This window comes from Cyprinus carpio, chromosome B5, assembly GCF_018340385.1.
Source record: "Cyprinus carpio isolate SPL01 chromosome B5, ASM1834038v1, whole genome shotgun sequence".
NCBI lineage: Eukaryota > Metazoa > Chordata > Actinopteri > Cypriniformes > Cyprinidae > Cyprinus > Cyprinus carpio.
In genome coordinates this window covers 5563564-5586692 of record NC_056601.1, presented here as the reverse complement: position 1 = coordinate 5586692, position 23129 = coordinate 5563564, and the positions used below count along the sequence as shown (strand labels likewise).

The 23129-nt window shown below is 38.5% G+C and overlaps 2 protein-coding genes across 2 annotated transcripts in view; both read left to right on the top strand.

Annotated features, from left to right (window-relative positions):
• The first annotated feature begins 2219 nt into the window (after positions 1-2219).
• Positions 2220-14854, top strand: LOC109090290 (ras-like protein family member 10B). Its single transcript, XM_042723841.1, has 3 exons — positions 2220-3647; positions 11283-11407; positions 13160-14854. The coding sequence occupies exons 1-3, from the start codon at positions 3432-3434 to the stop codon at positions 13428-13430; spliced, it is 612 nt and encodes a 203-aa protein (XP_042579775.1). The 5' UTR covers positions 2220-3431; the 3' UTR covers positions 13431-14854.
• A 5306-nt stretch (positions 14855-20160) lies between these two features.
• LOC109090291 (oxysterol-binding protein 2-like) overlaps positions 20161-23129 on the top strand; it is a 55140-nt gene continuing 52171 nt past the window's right edge. Inside the window, exon 1 of the mRNA XM_042723389.1 lies at positions 20161-20581. Within this exon, the coding sequence (XP_042579323.1) occupies positions 20283-20581 (299 nt within the window). The 5' untranslated portion in view covers positions 20161-20282. The remainder of the gene's footprint in view (positions 20582-23129) is intronic.

Below are 23129 nucleotides of genomic sequence, written 5' to 3'. Positions count from 1 at the left end.
AAAATAAGCATTGAAACTAAACCTAAACCCTTGGCTTACATAACATGGACTGTCCAAAAAGTGCTTCAGAAATGTGTAATCCTTCAGCAAAATGTATGCAAGTCATTATATTTAATACTTCATGACTATTATTGACCACTCTTGACCGCTTCAGTTACAGTCCTAACACCTTGTATATTGTTTTATTCATTCATACTCTTGGGCAATATGACTCAAACAGGCACCATGCTGCAAACTAACTCCTTTAAACTGGACTTCCAAATATCACCTTATAGTAAATGTGAAATCCTTGCGGGCACAAGTTTAACCAGTATCTCATCTAATGACATTTTCTTGAGTGAAACTAATAGGCTGTCTTATCTAAGCTGGGGTCGCAAATGTTTCTAAAATGCCATTTATTATGGTTTGCATGCATGCATCATCAAGTCCTTCACTAAAACATTAGGTAAAGTCTGTGATTACTCATAATTGGTTGTGTAGAGTAGTTCTGTAGAGTTTTAGCAATATTTTTGTTTGGTAGTTTTTTTTGCATGCTCTTTTTGGAAGCTATGATGGGCATGTTCATATCCCCTTTTTATTCAGTACAGTATGAATCCTTGCTGAGCTCAAGTTTAAGCACAATTTCCTCTTTGTTGTGTTGACTGTCCTGTGGTAATTAAATTACAGTGTACTGTAGAGTATTAAGGTAGCTTGGTGCCGCATTTGTGTTTCAGACCATATAATTCAGTGGAAGTGCAATCATATGCCAAGCCAGAAGCTCAGTTTTGAAGCTGATGGCAAACGATTTAAGCAAGGAAGACAGGAGGCTTGGGTTGTAATCTATCTCTCATACTAATGAACTTGGCCTGGCAATTGAAAGCTACATATAGATGTTATAACATTCATGGTTGATGTTTAATGGCCATTAGAGTTGTGCGCATACTAACAATCTGACACGTCTCCCGACTACTTGTCAGGTTTAAAAATTAGAAATAGAGGGAGAAAAATCATCATTTTAGATGTGGACTGAGAGGACAAAAACCCAGAGCAATTAATATTTCTTTTAAATCAAATTGGACGAATGGATGAATGTATTTCAGGTCCAGATATCATTACATAAGATTACAGTCCATGCACTTCTATTATCCAAATGAGACTGGAGAAATTAAAAGCTCTGGATTAGAGACACTGTGACTATTCCTGCAGATGACCATTCAATCTGAAAAGCAGAAGTTAGTAACAGTGTTACCTGTTTTGTGTCTAGATCCATGCATTCTTCTAGTCAGAGGTGGAAAGTAACGAATTACATTTACTCGCATTACTGTAAATGATTTTTTGTGTACTTCTACTTTTTCAAGTAATTTTTAAAATCTGTAATTTTACTTAAGTATATTTTGTTTGAAGTATTGTACTTTGCTACATTTTAAAACATTAATTACTGAGTTAAAAAAAAAATCGCTCCCTGGAAACTACAGCAGTAAATAATGGGCAGGAGGGCAAACTGGCGCTAAAATCACAAGAAAGATGATGCAGACGGACAAAACAGGCGTTAGTGGTGCAGACACCGCTGAAAACGAAACTTCATATTCTGAAGTTGAACTCGAAGGAAATAAAGTGAACCCCTGGCCATATTTATGCTCTGTAAAGCAGTGTAAGCTGTGCATGGCTAGGGAGACCAAAACTAGCAGCTTATAAAATCTCTTAGTTCCTGAATGAATCAACCGTTCAAATGATTCGCTTCAATCGCAATGACTCAATTATTAACAGTGACTTGCTAACACATACTGGCCATTTTTTTAATAATTAATTTCTTATAATTTCAAATGAGTATTCAACATTTTATGTCTTGTATATCAAAACATTATTCATGCATTTGTAACTGCAGGTTAAATGCATTCATGTCCTGCATTAAACAGTGTGTAAATACATCTAAATGCCACTTTAGATGAAGCTTCTGCATTTCCTCTGCATTGAAAAGATGAATTTTGTTGACATTGATTTGCCTGGTAACCACCCAAATGTCTTATTATTCTAAATAACTGATTCCTTTAATTTAAAACAACTAGTTTGAGATTAATAGGCCTGCACTGTCCCCTTTTTGCCTCCCTCCCACAGTTATAATGTAATGTTTTAGACTGGTACTCTTACTTGTACTTAAGTAAAATTTCATTAATGTAATGGTACTTTTACTTGAGTAGAATATTTTTGTACTCTTTAACCCTCTGCTTCTAGTGAACGTTAGTGGATTTGTAAGAAGCGGTTTTTGAAGCTCTCGAGGATGGATTGGAGCGGGTTTCTCTGGCTAGTAAGCGAGGAGTTGCAATTGAAAAACCCGGAATGGAATTAAATCGTATGTGATGGGAATGGGAATAGTGATAATGGAATGGGAAATCTCTTCAGCTCCGCGCCACTCAAGTAAGAGATTCCAGTCCTTTCCAGGCTTTCAGTTTTGTTTTGTTTTTGTTGTTGTTGTTTTTTCTTTGGCGGATAAGAAATATACGAATTAACTTGACTATGGTAACTTTAATTTCTTCTTTGAAACTTTATTTACTCTGTATCTTGTGCTTTAATTTTATGCATCATAAACAGTACATAAATTCGTTTGTTTATTAAGCAGTAATCATCATTGCTGTTTGAGCTAGACAGTCGACAGCTACCTTATATTTTCACCTTGTATCCCTCCAATAATTTAAGTAATTTCTGAGTGACCTTTTTGAACTGTTCATGGCCAGTAAACAGCGCGAGCCTAATAAAACGGTCTTGAATCCGCGCGCGGAGAGCTGAACCACAAGAGTGCGCGCGGAGGAGCAGCTCTTAGAACCGCACAGCAAGGACTGGAGACCGCTTCACGTGTAGCACCGAGAGGTCTGTGCGGATACAGTCCACCTACAATCTCACGGAGTAACGATGGACCTCTGCGCAGACTGCATTTGCCCTTCGGTGAGGAGCGCGCAGCACGCACTGCCGAGATGATGAGGGGAGCTATGAGAGGTTACGAGGAGAAAGGGTCAGTGGTAACCTCGAGATCGAAGAGCACACGTTATGCTGAGAGCTGCCAAATGGATGCTGTTGAAAAATGACGGGTTTTGAGCTCCAGATCTGTGTGTGTAGGAATACTGTGGAGCGGCGAGGACTGTTCCCCAATGGAATGCAGAAAAGACAGCGCAATTGCCGCAGTGAATGAAGTTGGTTGGTTTGTTGATCCATTCATTAACGCATGATACTAACAGTATACTTAACCAAAAGAGATAACGACATGCATCAAAAGACAAGATCTGTAAACAAACTCTTATTTATCTGAACATCCGCGAAGTGCGTTCTCGTCGTCGGTGGGTGATTTAAGCACAAAACGGCGCACGCTCATAATTCACGGTATTGTTTTGATTTGTTGAGCAGTTTTCCGAGTGTCTTCTTGATCGCTAGTGTTCGTCAGCAGTCCTGAGCGGCGCGGGATGGTGGAGACGCTGAGCATCGCCGTCATCGGAGCGCCTGGAGTCGGGAAAACTTCCATCATCCGTCAGTTTATTTACAATGACTTCTCCGAGACTTACACCCCCACCCAAACGCGATACGTGTACAGACCCTCGGTCATTCTTAACGGTGTTATGTATGACCTGAAGATTTTGGATGTCCCGCCAATTTCCTCCTTTCCTTCAAGCCCAAGTCAGGTAGGCTACGGTAAAGCGCTCGTGCGTGCATTAGTTTGTGTGATAATGCATCAGAATTCAACACATGACGACATAAAAAAGAATGCAGTAAACGTTAAAGCACTCTAAAGTATATAAGAGACAATAAAGAACCAAGTGAAATATTTTACTGTAAAAGTAGGCTACAGCCTATTGTTGAGTTGGTTGGTAATTTTACAAATTTTCATACCCAAAACAAATACATATTTACAGTATTTATGCTACTATAATGCATTTTTCAATGACTATTTTCCCGTTAAATGCATTCACCTTTTATGCTAAGCTTATTGAAAACGTTTTAATGCAGCATTTTAAATGTTTTTGCGTATTTAAATCGTACAATTTGCGTCACTATAATGCTCACACGTCAAAAGTGTGTTTGTCTCGGTCTCAAAATCAGTATAAATGTGGGAAATGTAAGTTTTAAGGCATAGTGAACTATTTTTTTTTTTTTTGTAATAATAGGCTATTGTTTAATTTTTGAAAATGTCAAAAATAAGGCACTTTATGTGGTAAAAACCATCGATTTGACCTTGCACATCCAAACTGTCATTATTCAAATACACACTTTTCCAATCCTGGTAAAAATGGAGTGTCCTTTTGTTCTCGTGAACTTTTTCATCAGTACAGTTGAACTGAATCTTCAAAAGATTCATTAATAGACTGAGATTCCTGAAGAATGATAGTGTATTGCTTTAGGAGAGAGGGGCTTTCCTCTAGAAAAAAAAAGAGAAAGATCTCATTTGGAGTAGTTGCTATGGCGACATGGCTTGAACTGAGCATCTGTAAGCTTGTTTTCTGTATCCTCTCTCTGGCAAATATTTATTTCTCTCCCCCACCTCTCACTCGCTTCTGTGTATCTCCCCCTCATCTCTCTCTCTCTGTCTCACACACACACTATTACTCTTCCTCTTATTTTGTCTAACAGTCTTGGCATTTAAAGCACCCCTCCAGTTATTCTAGTGGGAAGCTCCTCAAATTTCCAATGTTTTGGAATAATCCAAGACCCCAAAAACCTGTTTTGTTAAGAAAGCGGAATAGATTCTACAACATCCCCAGGTGTTCTTGCATCACATGAGTTTTCTGTCGAAACCACCACCATATTCTGTCAGTCAACTGCTACATGAAATACTTGCAGAGTATTGCGCAGGGATCTGCCTCCGTCACAGGTTTAGTTTGTTTAGTTAGTAATTAACTCTCTGTAATATTCACACAAAAGCTTTATTAGCTCTTTCATGTGTTTCACTGGTGCAGAAAATCAAGTCTGCTGGAAGGTAGATCTTTATAACAAGGTAAGCATAATCAATTTGTGCTCTCAAGAATTACATTAGATTTAAATGCATTCATTTTGCAGACATTTTGATTTAAGCAAAGCCATTTATAAATCAGATTAATTATAAATCCAAGAAGTGCTACTATGCCAGAGTAGCACAATGTGAGATCCTTACAAATCCTCACAAATCCAGACAAATAATTTCAGCTCACCTCCTAATACACTCAGAACATTTGCATGCAAGACAGGGCCAAGCAGGGATCTGTGGTCTCCTCAGAGCAAACGGCTGAAAACCCAGAACACTGCCTTCGAAGGAATGAGATATAATTCACTTTTGACCTTTTTAAGATTTAAGGCTGACACAAATTCCCTTTAGGTCTGCCATCATCTGAAAGACTGAGATGTCTTCAGAATGTAAAATCCTGTTTGTTCTGTGAACAACGGAGCTATTTTCTCACCTTATTTTCCCTGGCAGCATTTCAGAGTAAATTCCCTGCATCGTGACCACTCCAGACAGAGACCACCAAGGTCGCCTCAGCAACAAGTGATTGTGTTGATTGTTGCCAGGTTCTGTATTACCAAACATAGTGTTGACACCAGTGAAAACACAATGAGAAAGAAATGTTATTAAATGGAGATGAGCATGCTGAATGAAGACATAAAAGGGTTGCTTGTAACGCTGGTGTCATGACGTCCCCACAGTGAATCAGAGAGGTGTTAGTGGTTCTGATGTCACGTCAGCAAAACGGAATGTAAAAATGATGAACATGCTGTGCTGAGGTGCGGTGGGGGCATTGCTTTCAGCGCTCGGAGCACATTGAGCCAGAGCACGTTCCAGCTAAATGCCATTTAGCTCCCTTTAGAGCATGGCAGGCTGGAGCACATAGAGGAGAAGGTGTGTGTGGATAGATACATCTTTATTAAAATGCTTCTTTTGACAGGTGCTGGTGTTTCTGATGAAAGAAGGAATCAAACCAAAAGTTCAAAGTCATTGAAATCAAACATGATTTTAAATGGCTGTAGAGATGAAAGTGTAGCAAATTCATAGATACAAAAAGCAGCTGAATTAGTAACATTGGAGTTTCCTCTGATCTAGGACCATTTTTGGCTGCTTTGCTTCAGTGGTTAGTCCCTGATGGTAGATACCATTGCAACAACATTCTGCAGACAAAAAGTTGTGTTCTGACTTTTTTTCCCCGAAGCAACATAATGTATAAATTACAAAAAAAAAAAACAATATATAAATATATATTAAATATATGTATATTGTTTTATATTAAATTATATTATATTGTACTATAGGGCTGTTGAATGCTTGAATCTGATTGGCTGATGAACATTTTAAAGAGGTCATATGACATTGCTAAAAAGAACATTATTTTGTGTATTTGGTATAATGCAGTGTTTATGTGGTTTAAGGTTCAAAAAACATTATTTTCCACATACTGTACATTATTGTTGCTCCTCTTTGGCCCGCCTTTCTGAAACAGGTCGATTTTTTACGAAGCTCATCGTTCTGAAAAGCGAGGTGTGCTCTGATTGGCCAGCTATCCAGTGTGTTGAGATTGGCCGAATACCTCAAGTGTGTGACAGAAATGTTACGCCACAAATCGCAAAATGTTATGCATTTTGCGATTTGTGATCGGAGAAACAACCAACAACAAGCGCTACTCTACACTGCTCAAAACTCACATTTGAATCATCAGTGGCAAATTAATTTCACAATTAATTTCAAAGAAATGGCAGTGACATTAAATCAAGCATGGATTTTTGAAGTTGAAAGACTGAAATATTGTTTTCTTTTTTTTATTTAATTTTTTTATCTTTTTAATTTAAGTTTTCCTGTAAAACGTACTCCAATAATCTTTTTATTCATTACTTTACAACAATTGTTTTACAGTGTAAAAAACAATGACAATTAACCCAGACGATATTTCAAATTCTACATTCAACATTGCTTGCTTACACTTTCATATTCCATGCTAAAACTGCTTAATCCTCACATCTCCCCATAATGCATCATGGAATATCTTCTGTATCTCTGTGTATTGAAATGCAAAATGCTCCTGCTGATTTTCGTCGTATAGACAACTGTGAATGATAATCTTTGACTGCTTGGCAACTTTGGTGACTGAATGTCGCAGTTTGTTCACATGATGCCATGGCAGATGGAGCAGATCAAAAGCCAGCATGATTCAGGATTTCCTGTAACTGCCAGCCTCTCTTTCTCTCTCTTGTTCTCTCTCAATAATGACAACAGAGGGCTCAGTGACACGTTCCCCGTGTGTACAGCAGTTGCTTGATCATGTAATGGTCCTCAAAATGTGATAGAATTCACTTTGCCCAGAGCCATGCACTTCCTCCTGAACTGTTTCTCACCACTAGCTGAGGAGAAAATGTGCTTGTGGCAGATTTTGGTTGTTCTTTTAGCCAGTAAAATTGAGGAATATTAACTTGGGTTTTGTTTATTCTGCTCTGTGCTCTCATTGGCTGTAGCGTCTCTTCGCATTTAGCACTGGTTTGTCACTCAGTTCTTTTTACCAATGTCACACTGCTAACTCATGAAAAAATTATTTTCATTGACATTGATTCTTGCATTCTTTTCTGGAGATTCATACAGATTTTCTACATACACTCACTCATGCACAGCTTTAACAGCTTTTAAAACCCTTTTCCAAAAATGTAAAACAAAAAACATTACATAAAATTAGAATGAAATATTCCGTAGTGACCCTTCTCAAGCTTTTGAGACACTATTAAATTAATCTGCCTTTAAAACAAATGCCGTTCAGAACTGGGCTGTCTCGAGGACAGATAGACAGATATGTTTTTCACGCCTGAAAAGTGTAATCTCTCATTTAGGATGCATTGTCATACATCACAATGTCAGCAAGTAGTAAAAAGAAACCAACTAAATAAATCTAGCTGTACACCTTAGCATAAAATTAAGAAATATAATTTAGTAATTATCAGGGACATTTTTATAAAATGTTTATTATATTATTTTTTACATTTCATTACATTTTACATTTCTAAATTATATATATAATTGTACAAATATACATATATTTTATTTTAAAATTGAAAAATATATTAATAATAAGTTTAATACATTTCAGTATTTAAAATATATTTGTAATCATATTTAATAGAATTCAAGTTTTTGTTATTGAACATTCTTTAAAAATTTTGAGAAAACTAAGAATAGAAAGAAAGACATTTCGAGAAACAACTATCAATGAATTATCAAACTGACTCTATTTTAGCCTAACAGTAGTGTCTGTCCAAGCTGTCCATTCAGCAGAACATCAAACTTACGCGTGGATCAGATCACATTTATTTGTGAACAAGCTTGGCAGCTTTCAGCAGCACAGCTACCCATTCGGCAATTTCTGGTGGACATCTTCCAAATTTCTAAAAAAAAAAAATTGCTTAAAGTGGATACCTTCCTTGCCCAGAGGAGAATGTTGAATTATGATGAAAGTGAATCTGAACGTGTCCTCTCTCTAACTCACACTCACAGGAAAGAACAGAGCTGGGACTTGACAAGGAGAGAGAGAGAGAAGCTTCTATTTTTAGCTTTCACGAGGATGGCAGCGCATCTGAAACATCTAACAGGCACACTGAGGGAGTGTTTATGTAAGAACAGTGCTCAGCAGAAAAGACAGAAAGCTTTGAGGCTCATGTTTAATTGACAGAAATTTGTCTTGTGCTCTAGCACTAAAGTTAATGCTCAAAACCTCTGCAGATAATTGCTTCAATCTACCCCTGATCACAGCTAGAACTCCATAAAATCTCATAGAATGTTGAGTTTGTGCTTAATAAGGTCTGAGAACCGTCAAAATTCCCAGTGGAGACGGAGGGCAAGGCATCTGCTTTTGATGTGCAGAAAATTGAAAAAGGAAAAAAGCAAAAGAGAGATGGGGAAAAAAAGGACAAAGACTTCCTATTCAGCAGCTAAGGACTGTTTTAAACCCAAACACACAGACTCTATCCCGTTCTTTTCCTTGGTTTTATAGATGATCAGTCATAAGTTGGAGAGTGTGGTGGGAATGCAGAAAGCTATATTTTGCCTTAGTGTTTTTCTTTCTACATATTTAAAGTCAGTTTCGAACCCATGATGCAAGACACCTTCTTTTGTGTTCCAAAGAAGCAAGGTTTAGAATGACATTTCATTTCTGAGTCAGCTATCCCTTTAAATGTCCTTCCTCCCTTGTCTGTTACACTATAATGATCTACAATATGTCAGTGCGTTTATCTGCACACCTGATTGCTTTCATTATTATTAGGCCTACACTAATGTGTGAGCGTGCACGAGTGCGGAATCACAGTAGTCATCTCTGAGTGTGAAATATTAGCAGCGGGCTGCTTTTCTAACATCACTAGAGGATGAAGGTAATTATTCCTCTGTCAAGATGAATGTGCAACCACTGTCTTTGCTACAGTTGACATCGATTTTCTTTATAAGCAAGATCGGATTGTGACGAATGGCTTCAATTTGACTTCCTTCTCTCATTTGATCTTTCTTCTGTGCCCAACACACACAAATGCAGATCACAATCAATGTGGCAATTAAACAAGGTCTACTGGAATTTCACCACATGCAAGCTCTATTCGGTTCAATCACTGATTCTTTAGAGCTTAGTTATTAGGGGTGTGCTGTGGTGAGGCCACACTTTTTTGCAGCTTTTTTGAAGCTTAGGTTCATTTCACACTGTGTTTGTCATTGAAAACTATTTAAATTCAGCATGAAATAGAAATTATGATCATCTTCCCGTATTATCTGACTGAAACATCTTCTCGAGAGAGAAAAAAATGTAAGGAGGGACTTGATTTAGTTAATAGTTTTCCTATGGTCTCAAAGGTTAACAATATTTGAGTTGCTGATATATGAACAAATGTGTGTATGTATGTATGTATGTATTTATTTTTTATGTATGTACATATCTGTGCTGAATATTCTGAAATAGATACTACAAAAATAGACTGAAAAAAAATCTATCAAAATATCAAAAACGCTCAAGGATTTGTGTAGATTATTTCAGAGTCAGTGAATGTAGGCCTAATTCTGATGGTGAATATCTAGTTTGCTTGTTTAATGCCTCACACAAATTCTGAATATCTTTCAAAGATTTTCTATATGAATAAGGTAAATAAATCCAGTGACATTTTAGTAGCTGAAGGCTGATATATACATAATACAGTTTAATGAGAGAAGAATAAAACAGCTTGAATTAGTATTTGTTTTGTACAATATTTAATAAAAAATCACTTTCGAAGCATAATGACAAAATGTTTCCTGAGAGGTCTGCTCAAATCATTTATGCAACCTATGTAATTTATCAAATAAAACATTAATATTTAATGTCTTGGTATGACATGATATACCACATCTGAGGTTGTAAATTAATACTTGAATTGATATTCAGTTCATATCATAAGAGCTCTCCTAAGAAAAGCCGAGGGGAGGGGAGATGAGGTCAGTGTGTCACGGTTGAAGAAATTTGCTCGCTGCCTCTTTCAGATTTCCCCCATTCAGCGCTGTTGTGTAATTACTGTATGTAAATCATTACTATTTGTGGGGTATAACCTTATATTCTCCCCCAGTCTATTGAACTAGCTAATAATGTACCAGCATACAAATAACAATGGGCACACACACACCGAGTGCATGTTTTGCACTCAATACCTTGGATGGAGTAGAGAAATGACATTAGGAAGAAAGAAAATTGTGCAACAAGACAGTATATTGTGCTATTTTCTTTACTTATGTCTTTACTGTGATTAAAATGATACATACAGTTTAGGGGCCTGTGATCACCAATGGAAAATTTGTACTTAATTAATTAAAGCTTTAAAAAACGAAATTCTTTTTCTGACCTCCTATCAGAAATTCAGTATCAGTAGTTATTTTATTATTATTATTATTTTTAATTTTTTTACAATTTATTAATACTTTTATATAAAGACCTAAATTTAAAAAAAAAATCACCCCAAAAATATGCTGATATTTTTAGGCTATGTAAAGAAAACTGAAAATTTTAGTGTTTGCAACTAAAAAAAATTTTCTCAGAGTTGTAATGTGGTCTTTTTGTGATCATTTAAATATGTAAAGTATCGTCGACTGCACTAGTTTGATCACAATCATGGTTTCTTGACCTTTAAATGTTTTCGTACCACCACATGACCTAAACTACAACCAAAATGCAACACTGTGCAATGTTGTAATAATGTTTTTATATTTGATTGGAAGTTATTTTCATAAATGAATTATGCATTGGTTTTGTCAAGCAATCAATCAGTGGCCATCTGTTTTTGTCTGTCTCTCTGTTTGTTTCTGTCAGGAGTGGCTGGATGCGCGGTGTAGAGGGGTCCGCAGCGCAAACGCCTACATTCTGGTCTATGACATCTGCTGTGTGGAGAGCTTTGAGTATGTCAAGATGATCCGACAGCAAATTGTGGATAACAGGTACGAAAGAGCTCATTCAGAACCTGAAATGACCCACCTCAAAGAATAATAGTGAATCATTATCATGTTATAATAAATGCAAAAAAAGCAAATGTTTGACATTCCTTCTATTATTAGAATGGGACAAACTGTGGTCATGAAGCTGTTGTTTCCCTAGCTTAACAGCAGTACGAAGCACATCAGCACTGATTAATGTAACTGTATCAGCTGCAACGACAAACTACTAAATGGTTTTGATGTTTTTAATAACAGTTGGCCCTTATTTCCCCAGCTGATGCTGAAATAATGAGGTGACATTTGAGAATATGGATGAGTGACAGTTACAGATTATAGACACTGTCACCATTTACTACAGCTAATAAGAATATAATAGATGCCACTGAGAAAATCCTTTTACATATGCAGGTCTTGTGCACCACAGATTGCGTGCAGCATCATGTATTTGCATAAAGGTCTTATGTGAACAGAATGAATGACAGAGAATGATCTGCAGTCTCCACCTTAAACCCTTTTCCCCGCCCACAATATCACTATGCTCACGTTTTCACTGCTTTGAGGACGCCTCAGTCTTAGTGCAAAAAATCCTTTAGACAATAAGATTTTAATGATCACTGTATTCAGTTAAATATTTAGAGATTGCATGGAGATGTTTGATGTGGTGGAATATTGAATGTAGACCATATAATAAAAGAAGCGGCTGTGGTAGAAGAAAATATTACAAACGTTCCTTGACTAAACATGGACTTGAAAGGTTTAAGAGATAGTGAGAGGGTAGAGGGGGGTCTGGGGGGGCATACTGAGAGAGCACAGATAAACTATATGAAAGGGGGATAAATCAGTGTAAAACCTGACACAAGCACCCAGACACAGGAATGAGGGATTGGTGTAGGCTTATTAAACACAATGACATTGGTCTCTTTGACAGATTATTCACCTCTTTTATGCTGAAATTACTTGTGCATTCTTTTCTTTCTCTCTGTCTCTATGCAAATATTGAACAAACATATATAATAGCATAAATCCTCAATATCTGAATTTGAAATGAGTAGAATCGGAATAATAGCAGTAGTATGCTTTTTAATATTAAAATGAATAATATGGAATACTCTTGGGTCCACAGTTAAATTTAACGTGTTATAAGAAAGGTTTTAAATATTTATGATGTGTAATTTGTGTATGCATAGATAAAGATAGTCAGTACTATATTAATTGGCCAGACATTTATTTAATAGCTACATATTCAACCAGGCTGTTACACTTGACATTTTCTAAGCAAATAAATGAGCTCCTTGTGCAACAGTGAATTGGCAATTAAATTTGTTGCACTTTTTTCAGATTAGCAAAATGCACACACACTTGCCACTGAAGCCCCCTGAACATGAAACACTGTCATTCTTCATTGTGTGTGTGTGTGTGTGTCTCTGTGTGTGTCTCTGTGTGTGACCTTCAAGCACAGTCAAGCGCTGAGAAAGGACACGCATCATGCAGTCTTCAGCACACATTATGAGCTCAGTGCCATTTTTTTAGAGCGTGTCTAGGAGCTGAAGGGCTTTTCATGTTTGTGGAAGATATTATTGTGCAAACATGAATGAATATTATGTCCAGCATAAATGTCACCTAAGAAATGGATTGATTCTCATGGGGTCGCTTTGTTTTACTTGCTAATTCCCTCTTAAACCTCTTTATTATTGCGTTTCTCCTGTGCCATCTCACCTACCTTCCCTCTCTCATATCTTTCTGTGTCTTTCCATAAGTGGGCAGCAGTAGTGAGGTGCCCATCCTGGTGGTGGGCAGTAAGCGGGACCTTCAGCGGCATCGGTTCACCCAGCGGAGGGCCGTGTCTGTCCTGGTGAAGAAAACCTGGAAGTGTGGCTATGTTGAGTGCTCTGCTAAGTACAACTGGCATGTGCTTTTGCTCTTCAAAGAGCTCCTGGGAATAGCCGTGGCACGAGGACTGCGTCCGAACCACACCTCTATCCGACTCCAAGGGGCATTACAGAGGAACCGCTGTAATGTCATGTGAGAGATATGTAGCCTTTTTTGAATTTATGCTTATTTAGGACCAGTTTGTCTTATCAGTGTCTTAATTATCTGATTTTAACTGGTCCTAAGTCAATATTGAACGCCAGCTTTGCTGTACCACAAGGATGGAGCTTTGGGGACAAACTGTTAATCAAAATGGCTGGAATATTACCACCTAGGGGCCTCTGTAACTGATGCATTCATCTGATGGATTACCTTTGATACTACTGATTTCACTTTTCTCCAGTGTACTCTAACAAACAGGAAAAATGGAAGCAGATAAGGATTTTTTTTCTCATTTTACCAAAGTCTGTCAGGGTCGGAGTAAGATATTTTATCTGACTCAAACAGAGTATAATGTGTTTCCCCTTCTTGCTCAGATTTAAATTCAGATGCTGTGGGTGCAAGTGTGAACGTTTTTAACTGTTGCTTGGAAACAGCTATTATACTTATCATTTAGAAATAATGATGAGTGAAAGTTTATTAACCCGTTGGAATTATCTGTAGTGCTCATCAAATTTGAACTTAAATATGAGATGATCTTTCCATGTTATAGTATAAATTCAAAACAAAACTACAATGGAGGCACAGTTTATCTGCGCTTTCACAGAAGCACTGACTTTAAAATAATTCCTGTCCTGTTACTCATTGGCCAGTTTCCTTTTTGCAAAACTGCTTCAGGACATTAATATTGAAGGAGCTGCAGGCTTCAAATCCTGCCACAACATTTCACTTCATAAACCTTATTAACCATATGCTGCAGCTCACAGACCGAAACCTCACCATTCTCCAATTCCATTTGTAGTAATTCATTGGGCCACTTTACACAGACCCTGCAAAAGTGTAAATAATATTCCTACAATGTGGTTGGAACAGCTTTTTGAATAGCAAAATGGTTTTGTCCATAATGGCTAAAGGGGGTTGCACACTAGAAAAGAAGCGCTACACCGTGTCTTTAAAATTTGAACATATGGTTTTCTATGAGTGTACACACACCAGCAGCATTAACTAGCTACGACTGAGGCTGTGTATGCTGGAAGACTTTTGTGCATTTTTTAGCAAATGTTTGTCTTTCTGTGAGTTTGATAAAGTCTGTATGATTTATATAGAGAGATATCATGCCCTTTCTCTTTCCATTTGCTTTATTTTTTTCAAGAACCAAACTTTAAACTCAAGGGTGCCACTTTGTTGACCACCATTCTTGAAGTGAATTTTTGCCTGTTTGGTGATTAGGTTGAGTGTTTACCAGTGAGTTGTCCTAGACACAATGTGGCACTGCACTCCTGTTCTGCTGTGCGACTGCCTTTAAGGGGTCATATGATGCGATTTCAAGTTTTCCTTTCTCTTTGGAGTGTTACAAGCTCTTGGTGCATAAAGAAGATCTGTAAAGTTGCAAAGAATAAGGTCTCAAATCCAAGATATTCTTTATAAAAGTTAAAAAAATTTGTCCACGCCCCCTGAAACGCCTCGTTTAAACACGCCCCCACATGTCTACGTCACGATGTGGGAAGATTTGCATAACGCTGCCCAAATGTTCACGCAAAGAAAGAAGGCGTAACCTGAGGACTGGAATTGAGAACCACTGGTGTAGAGTAGTGCTTGTTGTTTATTGTCTCTCGATCACAAATGCAGACATTGTTTAATGTTTAAAAAAACACAGTATACAGTAAGTTATTATAATCCGTAATTAAGTCTCCACTGGATGCAACAAATGGCTCTTTGTAATGGGTTTTATTGTGTTTGTCTTGTGGCGCCGGTGTTGTACATCACAGTATGGGAAGGGGCGTAACATTTCTGTCACCCGCTTTTGGCATTCAGCCAAACACAACGCACTGGATGGCTGGCCAATCAGAGCACACCTCGCTTTTCAGACCGATGAGCTTTGTAAAAAAAAAATGTTTCAGAAAGGCGGGGCATAGAGGAAAAACAATAATGTACAGTATGTGGAAAATAATGTTTTTTAAACCCTAGACCACATAAACACATTTCATAACATCAAATACACAAAATAATGTTCTTTTTAGCAACATCATATAACTCCTTTAAGAAATGTAGGAAATTTGTCCTTAAAATAGGCACCAGCATTCATACTGATGAGTACACCTCTCCATTCATCGATTTATTCCATGGTGGATGTATGAACAAGGGCAAGAGATACCTGGAGATCCTTAACTGTTATCTCGGACTTCATTAAATCATGCTGACTTATTTTATTTCAAACTTCTTAGCACATTTGCCAAGATAGGTATATCCCAGCATGCTATATATAACTGCGTTGCAATTTTCTCACAATATGCCCTGCCAAATCAAGTAAAATGGCAAACATCCTACCTCCTAAATATAGATCACTGAAGAAATGAGAAGAATGTACTAACACTGGCACTCTAGAAGCTGTGAAAAGTGATGATAAAGGAAACAAGTCCTCTGGGGTTTCCCTAAACCTGAAGATTTCTGCTGAACCAGGATGCAGAAGAGGCTTACATCCTTTACTGCAGTGGACTGCAGTCTGTATGGTAGTGGATGACAGTGCACATCCTCTCTGGAGTATTTCTGAATGCAGAATACATTAAAATTAAAGTGCTTTAGTGTCTGCAGTGAGATTGGGCTACTGTTTTTTCTCTGCTAGCGTAGAGAACAGGTAGATGTTTGGCCCAAGCTTCAAATTAACTAACAGAGAACATCCTGTAGATGTACGGATAGCCAACACGATTGATTGGCTGGCTGTGCGGAAGTCTTGATTCACAGCTAGTGCTGTCGCACTGCTACACCTATTCTGTTATAAACTGTGGAATAAACTGTGGAGCATTGGCACACAGGTGGAAATTCGTCAGACAGAGAAAATTGATGGTCCCAGCCCAAATGCTTTCCCATGACAGAAGAAGGTCATAAGACATAATATTCTCAGAGTGTGCAAAGGAGAAAAATCAACATCCTTCCTCACAAATGCAACTCTGACAGCCATCTATGCACTTGTACACATCTTACATGACTCAAAAGAGCTAAGAACTTCTGTCAGCAGATGGAAACATAAATAAGTTAGCAACTTGGGTCATCCTTCAGACTTTTTTATCATAAAGAATCTGTTTTCTGTTTAATGGAGCTGCATGCTTTAATTGGCAAAACCAGAATCATTCAGGGGTTAATTGCACTGATGTACCTACATGAGTGAGTACAAGCAGATCTTTGTAACAGTACTTGAGCATTGATTTTGACTTTTTGTATAATGTTAGTGCGAAATAAGCTTAGCATGTAGTTTAAATGTATGTGATGGAGAAAAAGTCAGGCTTGTGTTATAAAACAGCAGAGAGGGGCTCATACATTTGCATGCCACACGGTGTTGTGCTATGGTTGTGGACTGAGGACTAGACAATGTAGCAGATGTCATGTTCTTGTGGAATATGTCCTGTGCTAGTAATGTTAAAGGCTTTTTAGACTAAACATTCAGACTTGCTGAATATGGATTGTCTTGGTAGGACTGCCTGTTTTTTTTTTTTTTTTAGATTTTAAAGGGCTACCTGTTTTTTTGTAATGGAAAAAAATATTTGTTTTCTTTTTAGTAGTTGTGATGTTTCATCAATGAAAAATGAATAAACCCTTTCAAAAGATGCCTGAGGTATTCTTCTCTTTTGTTTAATATTTCATTCACTTGTGTCTGGCATCCCAAACCAACTGCTTGAAATGCTGTGGCGCCATCAACCGGTGAAAGATCACAAAACATCACATGACCTCAGTCTCCATGTCCTATTCTATGAAGTACCTGAACACAAACTTATCACAATACTTTAAAGGGGTCATCGGATGCCCATTTGATATAAGTTGATATGATTCTTTAGGGTCTTAATGAAAAGTCTATAACATACTTTGGTTAAAATTTCTCAATGGTAGTGTAAAAAACACCTTTTTTACCCTGTCAAAATGAGCTCTTTTTTTAGCAATCCATTCTAGTCCAATTTGCTTTAAATGCTAATGAGCTCTGCTGACCCTGCCCTTGTCTTCTGTGGGGTGACGAGCAGTACTGTTTACTTTAGCCGAAAAACTAAACTTGCTTACTAGCACATATTAGGAAAGGCGATTTGCAAAGATTCATAAAAAACCTTTACTTCTGTAGATGAAGCTCGATCACAAATGATTCGCACGAACATAGACGCATTTAGGCAGATTGGGGATCGGCACATTCCCTTAAAAAACGAAAGTAACCTTAATCCTCTGCTTCTTCAGTGGCTCAGATGTCAGGAGTAAATGATGACTGCTATGTTCATTATTACATCCAACAACAAAACACCTCAATTGGAGACAATCTTGTCTTCCCCTGCACCGGAGTCGACACAATGGCGGACACAGCTCAATTAGGGCGGGTCTAAGGTAGGACGGCCTTGTCAATCAACTATCATGGGAGGGGCCTGTGCAGAACTACGTCATTCTGACAGGAATCTCAGAACAGCCTGATTTGAGAAAGGGGATTTTAAAATAGGGATTTTAAAAAAAAAACCCTGGGTGGATTTTTATCATCATGGGATGGATGTTTACACACACTTCCAACACACATTTATGTTCAATGAATGCACTGGTGAACAGAAAAAGATGACAGCATTTAAAGAAGACAGTTTTTTCTTAACTAACTAAAAAAAAAAAAAAAAAAGCAGCGTTCCAATAAGAGGGTGGCAGATTTGTTGACACCAGAAAATGTGAGCAATCCGGAGTGAATGTGAAGCGTGGAGCGAAATTTGCAGTTGTGGCTAGAAGGGATGCAGCAAAATCCGGAAGCTTACAATTGGATTGAGTTCTCCAACCCTAAAGCTTGATGGTGGTGACAGCAGCGGCAATCCACCTGCCACTCAAGTAGCCGCGCCCTTAATTATGCAGAACTATAAGGCTTAATATAATTTAAATGGATGAGTTATAAAAAAAAATCACCCCCTCAGAGTTGTCATGAAGGGCAAAATTAGCTATTTAGACCAAAATCATTTTTTGAACCAGGCTGTAAACGTTTTTTTTTTTTTTCTGAATTTTAACATGGGGAGTATATGGGATTGAATCCCTTTTGCAGCCAGCCTCTAGCGGCACAGTTGACGAAACACAGTTTAAGTCACTTCCGTGTAAAGCAATATTAATATTAAACATGTTTTCTGAGTTTGTCACTCTACAAAAAAATGTGTTATTAAACCACCCAAATTTTAATATAAAGAACCGCCATGTAAATAAAATAAGTTGTCAAATTAAGTGCGTGTCCGCTGTCTGTACTGAAACCACGCCCACTCGAGGGAGAGCTGCCGCCTCTCTCAACCGTCCACACCGATACAACCTGAATGGATGCGTCCTCTATCAGCTTAATTGGATTTACACAGCCATACAACAGGGACAGGTAATATGAATCAATGTGAGGAAGGCATAGCTAGCTAGCAAACTATAGGCTGGTGTAACTAACGTCATGACAAAGCGACCATTGAAAATCATTTGAACTTTCTGTCAGTATCTCATAAATAGAACGAATGTATTTGTCTGTAGCGCCGCGCCACATCCAGTGTAGACATATTATAAAATAGGTAATTATTTTGTTGTGTTGCGCCGCTCACGGCTGGTGTAGATCATAGACTGTATAAAAACATGGACATAGTGTCCGTGACGTCACCCATAGATTCCTGAAGAGCGTTTTTGAATCTCAAAGTGGGCAGAGCAGGCCATCGCCATCTTGGCAGCACGTCACCGCGCGTCACTCCCGGATAATCGAAAATGGGCAAAAAGGAGGGAGCTGGTTGCTGAAGACACGCCCACCTAGCTCTACGGCAGTATCAGCAGCAGCAATCCACCTGTCACTCAAGTGGCCACTCCCTTAATTATGCAGAACCCCACAGTGGTCATGAAGGGCAAAATTAGCTATATAGACCAAAATCTTTTTTTGAACCTGGCTGTAAACGTTTTTTTTTTTTTGTGTAAAGTTTGGTATTTTAACATGGGGTGTCTATGGGATTGAATCCCTCTAGCGGCCAGTCGATGAATTACACTTTAACTCACTTGTTGGCTTCAGAGAGAGAGCAGGAGGTTGCCGCTTGGTGTAGACACGTGTAGGCCAAACCATTGATGCTTGCTCATACTCTAGTCTAGACTAGTTATAGTTTTAGGGGAGATGCCATGCTCAGAGGCTCCAGTGCATCATCGAGACATGATGTCAGGCCCGCCCAAAAAACATGAACACACACACAAAAAAACCTCGTCTGTTTAACGGTCTACCTCCGCAATTCAGTCTTTGTAACGTTTTTCAACAATCCAGTTTTAATATTTATGCGTTTAGAAACAATTCTCTGAATTGCCTTTAGGCCTATACACTTACTGTTTCATAGAATATATTCTCTGACAAGAATTTACCAGAAGAAATGGTCTGAAACGCGTTACTCACTTTTAACTATTAACAGTGAAGTTAATTAGAGTCCAACAGCACGTGATATTGATTAAATGTAAATTTACATAACATTAACACATAAAATAAATAATATAATTCTCTATAAGTATAACATATAGAAGTGTCTATAATAATAGTAAGCATTTTAAATACTCTTTATTATCGAGCCCATGTTTTGTATCGCTCAATATTTACTAGTATGTTTGTAATTCACGTGGATAATGTAGAGTAAAATGTGAGCGACTGGATGACAAACTATGAGCGTATGAAGTGCGCGGGTGATTTCGCTCTCCTCTCGCGCCAGTGGTGGTCGCTCCTGCTCTCCAACTCGCTGTTTTTCATCTCTCTGTCTTTGGGGAGAGAAAGAGGGGGGAGTGTGCTGTTTCTTTCTCCCTGCCCCAGACCCTCCTCCTCCTCTGATAGCCCGTCCATCTCAGAGTATCGGCGGTGAGTTTTATGGGGAGAGTGGCCGCTCCCTGCAGTGGCCCCGGCAGGATCGTGTCCTTTCTCACCGCAGTTCCGTGCTTATCCTGCAAACAGCGGCGGCGGCGGCGACATCATCAGTCTGTGGCAGTGGACCGGGGCAGGAGGAGCATGAGCGAGCAGGGCAAGAGTGCCGCGTCCACGCCAGCGAGCGGGACACCAGCCCCGGGCTCGGACACCTACAAAGGCTGGCTCTTTAAATGGACTAACTACATCAAAGGTTACCAGCGCAGATGGTTCGTGCTCAGCAACGGGCTGCTGTCCTATTACAGGTAAATAATGCGTCTTCCATATGCACGTGTAGATGTCATTCATTTAGAATGCAATATATGTAGGCTACACTGGGCTGTGTTAGTATGCTGTTGTGTGGCCGACCAGTGTAGGGATCTGTCATGTCAAAGCAGGTCGTAAGAGCTGTCAAAACCACACACGGGACTTTATGAGCGCGTCTCTAATGTGGACAGATGCCAGTCCGCCTTTATAAACCCTCGCGGCCTCGCCACCACTATGTGTTTCTTTTTAAACCAGGTTCTTGAAGTCATTACTAGCGGATAAAAGCCTGTCTCTTATTAAATGACAACAGTACGCTGTTTTTATTAGCGCGTCAGCTAGCGCTTATGCTAACGTCAACTGATATTCTCGTATAGCGAGGCTGTGACGCTTTATGAGAGTCGCTGCACTTTAATATCTGACAACCTACTTTTGCGTGTGTGTGGGCGTGTCCTTCAACTTTAGGTTTGATCATATATATGGCTCGTCTTTATGGTGAACTTGGTCAACTGTAACGTTAATTTATTCTGGTCCATATTCAGCCTCTGGCCAGCTACAGATGTGTTAGCCAGCGTTAGCTTTAGCCAGCGTACACGCAACAAACTAAAACATCCCTTACAAACATTCACCATGGTAACCAGCTTCCCTTAAATATTTGAAAAAGAAAGCCAATTTTTCGCATATTAATTTATATTAATAAAGAATTAATTTATATGTGTGTGTGTGTGAGCCACGGAAAAATACACTCTTTTTTTCTATATATGTATGTGGCTTTATCTGCATACAAATGCGTGTTTGGGACAGACGCGGTAATGCACACACACACATCACATAGCACACTTTTTTTTTTTTTTTTTGTGACAGCATCTCGAATGACAGGGTCTGAGATATCTGATGTGAAGCTTATGTATGCAGTGTTACAGTATCTTTTTAAAATTTAAACCACCTTCACGTGTCACCTGTGAGCTTGGCCATTAACACCTGTTGTTCAAGAGGCACTTGAGCCAGCAGGGGTAATCATGTTTCATTTCTCCCCTTGTGTCAGGAAGACAGGTGGATCACATGAGGTAACTGTCACAAAAAAATCCTAATTACTGCTGTCTTTTAATTGCTTCATTACCGCATCAAGGTCTGTCACATAAAGCCCAAAACACACTGCATGATTTTAGCAATATCCTATAAGATCACTGCATGTCACACTGTGCAACATGGATCTAATAAGCTTGGGTAGGACATGTGTGTAGACCATACGATGTTGACACCTGTTGACTTGTACACTACAACTCACGTTCCTAAAGATGAATAAAACCTCATCAGCATTTGCTAGTAATAAAACAAAACGCATGATAAATCACACTTCAGTTGTTGTATTTCTTGTGTGTGCTGAAAAAAAGTGGAAGCGGCGAAAGAGGAAGGAATAAAAGCTAGAGGTAAGGTTCTTTGAACCTCTCTCACTGTATGACACAGGACCACCGATTAGGAGCCATGATCACAGAAATCGCCACGATTGTTTCACGATGCCAATCTTTCATCTGGGACAGAGACTTTAGAGAAACATTTAATGATTTAGTCAAGCAGAGATATTCCCATTGAAATGTGTAAGTGATTGCTCATTACGTGACTAGGGTTACGATATGGATACAGGAAAATTTAATATATGTTCTTTGAGCTATAAAGATTATAATTGTCATAAAGTATCCTACTGCTGGTGATTCTGCAGTTTCTAAAATATTGCCAGTCTACATTGTTTCCAACAAGTGCATGTTGGACTTTCTCCCAGTTGAAGGAGGAGTAAATGGACTTCCTGGAAACATGTATAAGAAAAATCCTAATTGTCATTATCACAATTGTAGACTGTCACAGTGCATTTCCGCTGTTTTCAATTAATTCCTATGGAAGTTAAGACTTGCATTTATGGTGCATTTCCACTACAGCGTCAAATCTGCAATGCTACAACACCATTGCTTTGGTGCGTGTCAAATTTAGGGCAGAGCACGCCTATAAAAACAATTTTTATCTCCTTTTCACAGCGATTGGTTGTCGCCCAGCATTTTTCGCTGAAAATTGGCATCAAGTCGAGGAATGCCCAAACTTTTTGACACTCGGCCACTCTCAACGCTTTCTCTGCATCGCTTTCAATCCCGTAATGCACTGTGTGAGCGTTTAATCTCAATTTCCATAGGAATAAATTGAAAACGCTTGCTCCGAAGTGCTCGCTACGTGCCAGTGGAAACGCACCATTACCTTGCAGCCCTTGCAGTTTTCAGAGCCAATCAGCTGTGTTTATTCTAGAATATGCATTCGTGTTAGGTCTAACAGCCGGGAAAAAAGAAGATAAAGAAGCAGAATGTAGGATAGCTTTGTTGTTAGATTTTATTGCTTATTTGTAATATATTTTAATATCGAACCATCATTTAACAAATAGTTTTGAACATTTTCATAATTTTCTGTTCAGGTTGATACACAGAACATACAGTGCCTTCAAATGCATCTGGGAAGCTCGTACCTTCCAATCAGGCATTCCTTATTATGACATATCATGCATTCAAG